This window comes from Tupaia chinensis, unplaced genomic scaffold (genome assembly GCF_000334495.1).
Source record: "Tupaia chinensis unplaced genomic scaffold, TupChi_1.0 Scaffold143747_1, whole genome shotgun sequence".
NCBI lineage: Eukaryota > Metazoa > Chordata > Mammalia > Scandentia > Tupaiidae > Tupaia > Tupaia belangeri.
In genome coordinates, this window is record NW_006203596.1 from 312,298 (window position 1) to 324,804 (window position 12,507).

Genomic DNA, 12,507 nt, shown 5'->3' on the forward strand with positions numbered 1-12,507 from the left:
AGAGGTATTTTCTTGCTTTCCCATATTTCTTGTGGTCCTGTGGTGATTTCTAGTCATCTGATAGATGGTATGTTTCTTCCTAATTCTTGAAGTTCAATCTGAATGTTCAGGAGCATGCAGAAAGGGGTGATCTGAAATCTCTTTGCCGTTCCGTTGTGATCCCTTTGTGCAATAGATTCAGTAGATATTGAGGAATATGTTAACCCTAATAGTATTTGGATGTTTGGCTATAGTTCCCTTAGATCTGTCTAGAAACAGAGTAAATGGGCATTAAGGAGTGGAGAAATGGGATAAAAGAAAAAGAAAAGGAAACAGAGAGAAAAGCAACAACAAAGAAACAGAGAGAAGAAAAGAAGGAAAAAAATTAAAAACTTGAAAAATTTGTTTTTTTAAAAAAGCACAAAATAGAAAACCATGCAGCACCCTCAAGTTTGCCTCTCCTGCCATTCAAGTTTGTGGGCTGGAGGCTGAATTATCAGTAGAAAATCTTCATTTCTCTTTTGTCCCTGACATCACTAGTTCTCAGGAGCCATGAGGAATCTTCTTCTGAAGGCCTACCTCTTGCCTCTCCTCAAAGAATTCTGACTTTTTATTATTATTATTATTTATACATTCAATCACTATACATTATTTGGCTTCCTTCTCTTCATAGAAAATAAGATGATTTTCTCAGTCAAAGCATGACTGTTGAAACCTATCTCCAAAACTTGATTCCTCCTCCCTACTGATCTTCTTATATCTACTCTACACTTTAATTTTGAGGATGATTTAAAGAAATCCTAGCTCCCCCTCACATGATTTGAAGAATAAACATTTGCCCCTACTTCAGTCTTGTCTAGGTCTCACGGTGTTCTCACCTCTGCTCTCTAATGTTTTGAGTTCTCTGCTTTCCTTCAGCTTGAAAGATACAGCAATGCGAAAAGGACCGAGGTGAACAACAACCATGTCCTCATTTATGTGGAACAGGTGAGATTCCTGACATTCTAACTAACATGTTACACATTGGTGGTCTTTCTAAGTGGATTTTTTTCTCTTTGAACCTTGTAATATTAAGGAAGAAAAATTAGTAATGCCCTTATAAAAAAATTTACTGTATTCTAAAGAATTAAAGCAAAATCTCCTTTTAACTTTTTCACATGTTCTACTTTTTAATTCTCTTAGCATTGGAATATGGTATATCTTTGAAATGTCAAGTGTGAAATCAATAGAACAAGAGGTTTTCCATATATCCCTATTATTTTAAACACCCTCCCCAAAAGAAATATTAATAAAAGCAGTGTTAATTAATGATAATACTAGCATTCTGATAAACATCATATAAAATAAGATGTCAATGTAAGGAATATCTTTCAATTTGACTATAAAACAAAGAAATGTTTTACCTAGCCACACAAAAGAACACTTTGATATTATAATTACAAGTTACATTAAATCATGTCTCTTCATCTTAGAAAACATTCACATAGGTCCAAAGAGTTACACTCATACAATGAACTGCAAGAGAATATGGATTGTCTACATAGTTTAGGAGAAAATCTGAGGAATTTTGTTCACATAAAGAGTTCAGAGATTGTAGTCAAAAAATCCATTTTGACATCCATAAATGTTTGCTCACCTACCAAACATAGGTGAATAAGAAAGACCCAAAGAACAATAAAGAATATGTTTTGCTCAAGGAAGAAAGTAGGCTTCCTGGGCTCTTAATTACTCCCACTTTTTCTTTCAGATGACAAATCAGACACGAAGTTTCTCCTTCACGGCTCTACAAGACATCCCAGTAAGAGACCTGAAGGCAGCAACTGTTAAAGTCTATGATTACTATGAAACAGGTGAGTGAGAGAAAGCTGAGACAATTAAAGAATCTCAACTGAAGCTAAGAAATAGATCCTGTTGTGATCCTGTGTTTTTAGTTCAGTCAATCAATATTAGGAGGGTTTTCAAAAAGTTAATGGAAAATGCACAGTATGAAAAACTTTGCATAGGGACCAGCAGTTAGCATAATGGCTACGTCACTGGACTCCCATGTAGTCGACCGCGGTTCGCATCCCGGACCCAGTGGCTTAAACTCACGCCGAGCGCGTGTGCGTGCGTGCCCGAGATCCCAAGAGGAGAATGGAGGAGAAGGGATTGCAGCATGGTCATTCCCCCCTGGGGGGTGATTTCTCACTTTCTATCTCTCTGTTTCTCTCTGTCTCTATGGTGAACACACACACCCTGTAGCAAAAACCTCTTAAAAAAAGAAAAAAAAAACTATGCATAGATTTCTAATTTTTTGCACTGTAATAAGCTTGTACCTTAATTCTATTTTCTCATGAAATTTTTGAAGCCGCTTCCTATATTTTTGTGTCTTTCCTCTAAGATATATACTATAAAACTATACTATAAAAATTAACTACAGAACAAACTTATCATTAATATTTATTAAGTCAGAAACAAGAATTTAGAAAGAAGGATAATATCTCGGCACATCCCTGAATTTGAGACCTAGAAAACATAATGCTAAAAGATAATATAATGGGAACCAGCAGTTAGCATAATGGTTATGTTGCTGGACTCCCACGTAGTCGACCGCAGTTCGCGTCCCGGACCCGGTGGCTTAAAACTCACGCGAGGTGCGTGTGCATGCGTGCCTAAGATCCCGAGAGGAGAATGGAGGAGAAAGGATTGCGGCGTGACCATCTCCCCTGGAGGGTGATTTCTCACTTTCTGTCCCTATGTCTCTCTGTCTGCCTGGAGAGTGCACGCACCCTATAGCAAAAACCTCTCCAAAAAAAAAAAAAAAAAGATAATATAACAAGAGGGGCCAGCAGGTGGCATGGTGGTTAAGGACGCTGAACTCCCACATAGTTGACCATGATTCAAGTCTCGGACCCGGTGGCTTGCTTTCTCACTTTCCCTCTCCCTCTCTCTCATGCTATCTCTCTCTAGTCAAATTTAAATAAGTAAATAAATAAATAAATAAAGTTGAACAAAATAATTTTTAAAAAAGATAATATAACAAGAGAAGGCTATTAAAACAAATTAATATTAATCACATGCTAGGCAGTAAGTTTAGAGCAGTAAGTAAATTGGATTCTGAAGGATGGTACAATTTTTAGAAAGGAGTGGGACAAGTGTTTCAAGTTGACATATAACCTTAGTAAAAAGGACTTAAAAAGCAAGCTGAACAAAGTGATTAAATACAGAAAGTTCATGAAGACAGAACGACAAGTTAATACGATGATGAGCATCTTCCTAAAAATTTAAAATCTGAACAGTTGCTGCCTGAATAGGCTTCAATCTCACTTTCTCCAACCCAGAGAAAAATACTGTAGATATGCCCACCATCTTGTCCAATTCTATCCATTTTCATGGAGCTTTGATCATTTTAAACCGCTGTGCTTTTCTCATGTAGTATAGTGAATAGACTTAATAAGTATAGATCTGTTGTTTATCCTGTTTCTTTCAGATGAGGTTGCTATTGCTGAGTATATCGCCCCCTGCAGCACAGGTAAGAGTTCACACCTTGGGACCAGCATTGTACCGCAGTAATGTCCTCCGCCTGCCATTCCCCTAAATTTTATGTTTTCCATGTGACTTTGCTTAGATCTGAGACAATTAATATGACATTTTCTCACACAAAGAGAAAGTGTTGAAGTAGAGCACTGACTCTGTACTGAACTCTCTAATTTTGAAAATTCATTCAAAAAGGCAATAATCATTGTTAGTTAAAATAGCTCTCTGATATCAATGTTTCACTTCACAGCTAATTGGATTTCCTTCAGCTTACTGGGATGAGTCATTACAATGCTCAAATCAGATCTAGCCCAATTTCTGTTTTTGTAAACTAAGTTGCATTAGCACAGAGCCCCACTCATTTTATATTCTTGCCTATGGCCGCCTTCATAAGTTGATTAGTTATTGCGTAGACCTGTGAACCACAACATCTAAAATAGTCACATCTGGCCTTTCACAGGAAAAGTTCCCTGACCCCTGCTTTAGCTTAGACTGCTACTCACACTCAGCTGAAGGAATATACCATAGAAAACCAACAATGTTTTTATGTTTTCTTTTCTCCATAGATACCAAGCATGAAAATTTTTGAGGACCACATTTAGGCTACATACTTTGCTGAGTCCCCGTCCTATGCCTTTGTTTAAGAGGAATAAAGTTGTCTCTATAAAACATACACCAAAAACGTTTGTTAAATAAATACATATTTCTGGTTAAACTATTTCTTGTTCCATCATTCATTATCAAACCTTAATTACATATTTATACAATGAGTTATATCACTTTAAGTAATATAAAGAATTTAGACTTGGGACCAGCAGTTAACGTAATGCCTATGTCGCTGAATTCCCATGTAGTTGACTGCGCGCAGTTCAAGTCCTGGACCCAGTGGCTTAACCTCATGCCAGGCACATGTGCATGCATGCCTAAGATCCCAAGAAGAGAATGGAAGAGAAGGGATTGCGGCGTGGCCATCCCCCCTGGAGGGTGATTTCTTGTTTTCTGTCTCTCTGTCTCTCTCTGTCTTTCTGGTGAGTGCACGTACCCTGTAGCAAAAACCTCTCCAAAAAAAAAAAAAAAGAATTTAGACTTATGGATATAAAGCCAAATCAAGAATCATTTAAAGTAACATGCGTTCTAAGAATATTAGAAAAAAAAAATTGCTGGGTCATTCCATGGCCTGGTGTTTAAGGGAGCTAGATCCTACATTGGAGAAGAAAAACATTGTTCATTGATCTGGGAAGTCTTCATGTAGAAAAAAACAAGTACTACTGATTAATAAGGAAGATATAAATACTTCTTGAGAGAGAATGTTCTAAGCAAAGGTATAAAACATAGGCTTGACAATTAAAAATTGTTATGGACACTAGAGCCAAAGGGGAAAGAAAGAGTGGGGAAAGGAAGAGCATAGGAAAGGAAATTTGGGGAAAAAATGAAGAGGTAAAGCATTTGTGGGATGCAGATATGGCTTATTATTTGTTGATAAGGACGTATGTATGTTCCCAACTAGGCTGGACTGAGGTGTGTGTCATGCTGGGTAAAGTCTCTTTATAATCTAAATGATGTATACCGATTAAATGTATAAATCATAATAAATTAAAAATTGTAAAATAAAAAAATAGGCTTGACAGGAGACTAATATACGTAGGTTAAATGGAAACTATTTTGGACAGAGACAGTAGGTGCAGTGGTTAAATTCTAGGCACTGGAGGAAACCAGCAGTTAGCGTAATGGCTATGTCGCTGGACTCCCACGTGGTCGACCGCAGTCCGCGTCCCGGACCCAGTGGCTTAAAACTCACGCCGGGCGCGTGTGCGTGCATGCCCAAGATCCTGAGAGGAGAATGGAAGAGAAGGGATTGCGGCGTGACCATCCCCCCTGGGGGGTGATTTCTCGCTTTCTGTCTCTATGTCTCTCTACCTGGAGAGCGCATGCGCCCTATAGCGAAAACCTATTAAAAAAAAAAAAATTCTAGGCACTGGAGCCTGACTGCCTAGGTTCTAATATTAACTCCATCCCTGCCTCACTAGCTAAGTTACTAGTGCAGTGATTCAACCTCTGCTTATTTCTCATTGAAAAATGGGGATAATAACAGACTTTATTACAAAATATTATGTATGAGGGCATAAATTTTAATATGGAAAATTAAATTTGTGTTATGCTCATACAATGAAACACTACTTAGTAATTAAAAGTACTAGACTATACGTTTGACAACATGGAAATGTCTCCACTAAGCATAAAACTTAGTGGAAAAACAAGTTAGACATAAAAGAGCACATGCCATTAAGTTCATAGTAGTCAAAAAAATCCAACAACAAAAAATAATTCTTAGGAATGATGACTTCACAGGTGAATTCTACCAAACATTTAAAGAAAAATTAATGTCAATTTATTTATAAAGTGAGTTTGAACATATTTCCTCTACCTTCACTTTTTTGGAAGTGTTTAAGAAGAATTAATGTTAATTAATTTATAAAATAATTAATTTTATAAGGCCCGTATGACCCTGAGACCAAAACCAGACAAAGATACTACAATGAAAGAAAACTATAAGCCAAGTCCATAATAAATATGTGTTCAAAATCCTCAAAAAAAAAAAAAAATAGCGAACTGGGACCAATAGATAACTTGGTAGTTAAGGCACTGGATCACACATGGCCAGTTCCACAGTTCAAGCCCTAGACTTGGCAGCCTGATAAACACACCAGTCATGCATGTGTGCATACGCAAAATTCTGAGAGGAGAATGGAGGAAAAGGGATTGTGGAATCGCCATCCTGGGGAGTAATTTCTCACTTTCCCTTTGTCCCTCTCTCTCTCTCTGGTAATTGCATAATGCCCTATGGCAAAAATATTTTTTAAAAATTGCTTAAACATAAAAAATTAGCAAACTGATCTCAGCAGAACATCAAAAGGATCATACACCATGACAAAATTGGGTTCATCCTGGGATGCAAGACTAGTTCAACATATAAGAATCAATTAATGTGATATACCACATTAACAAAATAAAAGATAAAAATTATATAATCTTAATATATGAAGAAAAAAACATTTGTCAAATTCAAAACTTTAATAATTAAAAAAGAAAAACTCTTAACAAATTAGGTGTAAACAAACTTAAAAATATAATGGCTATATACGAGGAATCCTCAAAAGGAAAATACATAGTATAAAAAAAAATACTAAACATGATTTCAATTTTGTTTGCACCAAAGTAAACCCATATTTTAGTTTCACTTTTTTCTTAAACTTTTGAAGTCCCCTTATATGTCCCACAGCTAACATCGTACTCAGTGGTGAAAAACTGAAACCTTTTCTGCTTAGATGTGAAACGAGGTAAAATATCCATCCTCTCTATTTCTGTTCAATATAGTAATGGATATACTAGCCAGAGCAATTAGGTAAGAAAAAAATAGGGCCAGCAGATGTTGTGGACATTAAGGCACTGGATCCCATGTGGCTCACTGCACAGATCAAGTGTCAAATCAAGCAGCTTGAAAATCACACGGGGCTTGTGTACATGCATGCCCAAGACCCTGAGAGGAGACTGGGGGAGATGAGATTGCAGTGTGGCCATCCTCCTCAAGGGGAGTAATTTCTCACTCCACACCCCCTTCTGAAACCCGCATGCACTCTATAGCAAAAGGAAAAAAAAAAGAAAAGAAAGAAAGAAAGAAGAAAAAAAAAGAAAAAAGAAATTCATGCACATTGGAAAGAAAGAAGTATTTGTTTGCAGATGACACAATCTTATATATAGAAAATACTAACTCCACCAGAAACCTGTTAGAACTAATAAAGAATTCTGTAAGGTTATTGAATTCCAAATCAACAGACAAAAATCAGTTGCATTTGTATATACAAGAAACTATCTAAAAATGAAGCCAAGGGGAAAAAAATTCCATTTATAATATCATCAAAAAGTATAAAGCACTGGGGCCAGTAGGTGGTGTAATAGTTAAGCCACTGAATCCCACATGGACAATTCAGTTAGAGTCCTGGACCTGGAAGCTTGAAAATCATGTCAGGCATGTGTGCATGTATGCTCAAAAACCCAAGAGAAGAATGGAGGACTAGGGATTGTGGTGTGGCCATCCACCCAGACGGTGATTTCTCACTCTCTCTCTTTCTACCCTGCTGCCACTGTGAGAACATGTACACTATAGCAAAAATTTAGAAATAAGTTTAACTAAAAGATAGAAGACATATCTGAAAACTACAAAACATTAATAAAAGAAAGAAGACAAAAACAAATGGAAAAACAACCAACATTTATTAATTAGAAGAATTAATATTGTTAAAATGCCCATACTATCCCCAGGGGGGATGGTCACGCTGCAATCCCTTCTCCTCCATTCGCCTCTTGGGATCTTGGGCACGCACGCACACGCGCCCGGCGTGAGTTTTAAGCCACCGGGTCCGGGACTCAAACCGCAGTCAACTATGTGGGAGTTCAGCAACATAGCCATTACGCTAACTGCTGGTCCCTTGAAATTAATTTTAAGTTTAATTCCATCATGGTCTGAGAAGATGCTGGATATATAGTTTCTAAGTCTTTCTCTTGTATCTCATTTAGTTTGTTCACTACAAATATTCTGAATTGTTTATCTGACATTTCCACGAATTCCATTGTGTTTTCTGTGGGTGATGAGGAATAGATGTTCTTCCTTGGAGGAGAGACATTCTGTTGGTTGCTGTATTTCTTGTGACTCTACAATGGTTCCTAGTTACCTGGTGATCTATACATTTCTTTCTAAAATATTCAAGATATTTTTGAGCATTCAAAGGTGTGCAGGAGTAGGAAATAGACAATCTCTCATGTGCTCTGTCTCCCTGTTGCTCAGTAGCACCCTGCACTATTGTTACTAATCCTCGGTGACCCAAAGTTCTCCCTGTTTCTAAAGAGCAGGTACACCTGAAACTGAGCTGCTGAGCTTCAACTCAGTAACAAAGAAGAGATCATGCCACGTGCTATACAAAACACCAAAGTTTTGGAGTTCAAAGGCAAGTGTGGGTGGGGGATGAGCCTCAGGTCCCAGCTGTTAAGCCCTGCAGCTGCAGGCATCCTGTTCTTTGTCTGGACTGCCCTTAGCTAGATGGGTGTCTGAGTAGGTCGAAGAGAGACACAAGTTTGTCTCAAAGTCCCAAGAAACAAATCTGAGAGTCCAAAGGCAAGTAGGGGAGGGGATAAGGTACTGGTCCCAGTCCTTAAGCCCTGCAGCCGCAGGCAGCCTGCTGTCTTTGTAACTAAATCTTATATCCACTGAACAGTAGCTCCAAATTGTTCTCCACAGTGGTTGGACCAATTTACATTCCCACCAGCAGTGTAAGAGAGTTCCCTTTTCACCATACTCCTGCCAGCACTTAACAATTTTTGTTTTTTTAATCTTAGACATTCTGACTGGGGTTAGGTGATATCTCGTTGTTGTTTTGATCTGCATTTCTCTTACAATGAGGGATGTTGAGCATTTTTTCATATGCCTTTTAGCTATTCGTATGTCATCTTTAGAGAGTGGTTTTTTCAACAACCTACTTCTGAACGACTTCTTAACTACTGAAGAAATTAAGTCTAAAATCAAAAAATTTGTGGAAACAAATGATAGTGAGTACATAAGTTTCCATAAACTTTGGGACACCACAAAAGCAGCCATAAGATAAAGAAAGGAGGACAACCTAATATCATGCCTAAGGGAATTGGAAAAACAACAACAAAACCAAAAAATGCCAAACAAAAAGAAATCATAAAGATTCAAGCAGAAATAAATGAAATATAAAATAAACTATACAGAAAATAAATGAAAGCAAAAGCTAGTTCTTTGAAAAGATTAACAAGATTTACACACCATTAGCTAGACTGATAAAGAAAAAGGAAGAAAGTAACCAGATGAATCAAATACATAATTAAACAGGCAAAATTACAACAGACACAATAGAAATACAAAACATCATTAGAGGATAGTATGAGCGACTATATGCCAACAAGAGAACATGGAGGAGATAGACAAATTCCTGGATGCATATAATCTACAAAGATTGAATCAGGAAGACCTAGAAAACCTGAATACACCCATAACAAGCCATGAGATTCAATCTTAATAAATAACCTCCCAACGAAGAAAAACTTGGGTCCTGATGGCTTCACTTCTGAATTTTACAAGACTTTTAAGGTGAAGTTGACCCCCATTCTACTCTAATTATTTCTAAAGATCCAAAAGGAAGGAAATACCCCAAATTCTTTTTATGAAGCCTCCATTATCCTCATTCCCAAAACAGATAAAGACATGATGAAAAAGGAAAACTATAGACTGAAATCTTCGATGAGTATAGATGCAAAAATTCTCAACGATATACTTGCAAATCATATCCAACAACATATAACAAAGATTATTCAGCACGACCGGGTAGGCTTTATTCCAGCAATGCATGGGTAGTTCAACATACACAAGACCATAAATATAATGTACCATATTAAAAGAAAGAAAAATAAAAATCATGTTATCATTTCAATTGATGCAGAGAAAGCATTTGATAAAATACAACATCCCTCCATGATTAAGACTCTCAGCAAGATTAGTATAGAAGGGTCATTTCTCAACACAATAAAAGCCATATATGAAAAATCTATAGCTAATATTATACTGAATGGTATAGTAGTACTAGACAAGATACTAGACAAGGCTGCCCACTTTCTCCACTGCTTTTCAAGATAGTGCTGGAAGTCTTAGACAATGCAATCATAAAAGAGAATAATAGGCATTAAAATAGGCAAAGAAGAATTAAAAATATCTTTATTTGCACACAACATGATGGTATATTTAGAAGACCAAAAGTTTTCCATGAAAAAAACTTCTTGAAGTAATAAATGAATACAGTAAAGTGTCAGAATACAAAATCAATATCCATAAATCTATAGTCTTTCTATATTTGAACAAAAAGTTGAATGAAGTAGATCTGAAGAAAGGAATCCCTTTTACCATAGCCACAAAATGTATAAGATATCTAGGGATAAGCCTAACTAAAGAAGTCAAAGACCTTTACAAAGAAAACTATGAAAATACCAAAAAAGATATCAAAAAGAACACAAAACAATGGAAGGACATTCCATGTTCCTGGATTGGAAGAATCAATATGATCAAAATGGCAATTATACCAAAATTAATCTACATATTTAATGCAATTCCAATTAAAAAAAAAAAACAGAGACATTCAGATCTATAAAAGACAATCATAGACTGTGTCTGAAATCATAAAAGACCTCAGATTGCCAAAGCAATTCTGTAGAAGAAGAAGTGGAATGGGCGACATCTCACTTCCTGACCCAAAAATATACTGTAAAGCTGTGATAATTAAAACAGCATGGTATTGGCACAAAAACTGGCACATGGACCAAGGAAACAGAATACAGACACCTGAAATAAATCCCAAAACATACCAATTTTTGACAAAAGCTACCAGTCAATCCACTGGGAAAAGGAAAACCTTTTTAGCAAATGGTGCTGGAAAAACTGAGTATCTACCTGCAAAAGGATGAAACTGAATCCCCTTTTTTACCGTTAACAAAAATCAACTCAAAATGGATCAAAGATCTAAACCTAAGACCTCAAACTATAAAAATATGGGTAGAAACTCTGGAAGACACTGGAGTAGGCAAAGACTTCTTAAATAAGACTCCCAAACCACTGGCTACAATCCCTAAAATAGACAAGTGGACTATATCAGATTAAGAAGTCTCTGCACAGCAAAGGACACAGTAATTAGGCTGAAATGACAACCCTCAGAATGGGAAAATATTTTTTGTAAAAAAACACATGCCTCAGATAAAGTATTGATAACCAGAATACACAGGGAACTCAAGCAGCCTACCTGGGGAAAAAAAATTATTAACCCAATGAAAAGATGGGAAAATGAGGTGAACAAAAATCTCTCTAAGGAAGACATACAAACAACCAGAAAGCACATACAAAATGCCAAATACCCCTCATCATAAGAGAGATGCAGATTAAAATCACAGTGAGTTACCACCTAACCCTGTTATGAGGCAAAGATTAAAAATACAAAAAGTGATAAGTGTTGGCAGGATTGTGGTAAAGGCGGAACTCTACTATGGTTGGTGGAAATGTAAGTTGATCCAGCCACTGTGTAAAACAATATGGAGGTTATTCAAAGATCTACCAACAAAACTACCATTTTATCCAGATACCCACTTCTGGGTTTCTGCCCAAAGGACAGGAGTATGCTCAGTCAGAAAAGCACTTGCACATCCATGTTTATTGCAGCATTATTCACAATTGCTAAGACATGGTACTAACCCAAGCGTTCACAAACAGAAGAATGGATTGAAAAAGTGTGGCACATTTACTCTATATAATACTATTTAGCCATAAAAAGGAACAAGATCCTGGCATTTTATAGCAATTAATCAAATATGGGAGATTTATTCCGAGTGAAGCAAGCCATTCTATGAAAGATATTGCACATATCTACTTCATATGTAGTGACTATCCATACTCTATGGTAGAAATTTAAATATTGGAGGACATTAAAGCAGTGAAAGTAGTTATGGATGCTGAAGACAGTGTGGAACAGGAGTGAGGAGAAGGGAAGAGTATGGAAAAGATAGCACGAGAACAAATAGAGAGGTATGACATTAGTGGGACACCGAAATGGTTTATTATCTGTTGATGATAGTATGTATAGTATTCTCAGTTGGATTGGTCTGAGAAGTATTCATGTTAGGTAAATTCTCTTTACAAGCCAGATGATGTTTAGTGATCAAATGTTTAAAAAAATGAGAATAAAAAATAATAATTTTTAAAAGTATTTACCTACATAAGATGGGTAAGTCCCAGAAATCTACTATATGGCATAATGTCTGTAATTAACAATATTATACTGTATCGTACACTTAAAATTGCTTAAGAATATAGATCGTAAGTGTTCTTATCACCAAAACATAAAATAAAACATAGAGAGTTGAAGGAAATTTTTGGAGATGATAGGTATGTTTATGGCA

The 12,507-nt window shown here is 36.4% G+C and overlaps 1 protein-coding gene across 1 annotated transcript in view; it reads left to right on the forward strand.

The window, feature by feature from the left end:
- Nucleotides 1-4,213, forward strand: part of LOC102473797 (pregnancy zone protein) — a 68,744-nt gene extending 64,531 nt beyond the window's left edge. The window contains exons 33-36 of the mRNA XM_006164865.3: nucleotides 898-966; nucleotides 1,727-1,829; nucleotides 3,449-3,490; nucleotides 4,062-4,213. Of these exons, the coding sequence (XP_006164927.1) occupies nucleotides 898-966; nucleotides 1,727-1,829; nucleotides 3,449-3,490; nucleotides 4,062-4,084 (237 nt within the window). The 3' untranslated portion in view covers nucleotides 4,085-4,213. The remainder of the gene's footprint in view (nucleotides 1-897; nucleotides 967-1,726; nucleotides 1,830-3,448; nucleotides 3,491-4,061) is intronic.
- Nucleotides 4,214-12,507: the final 8,294 nt, after the last annotated feature.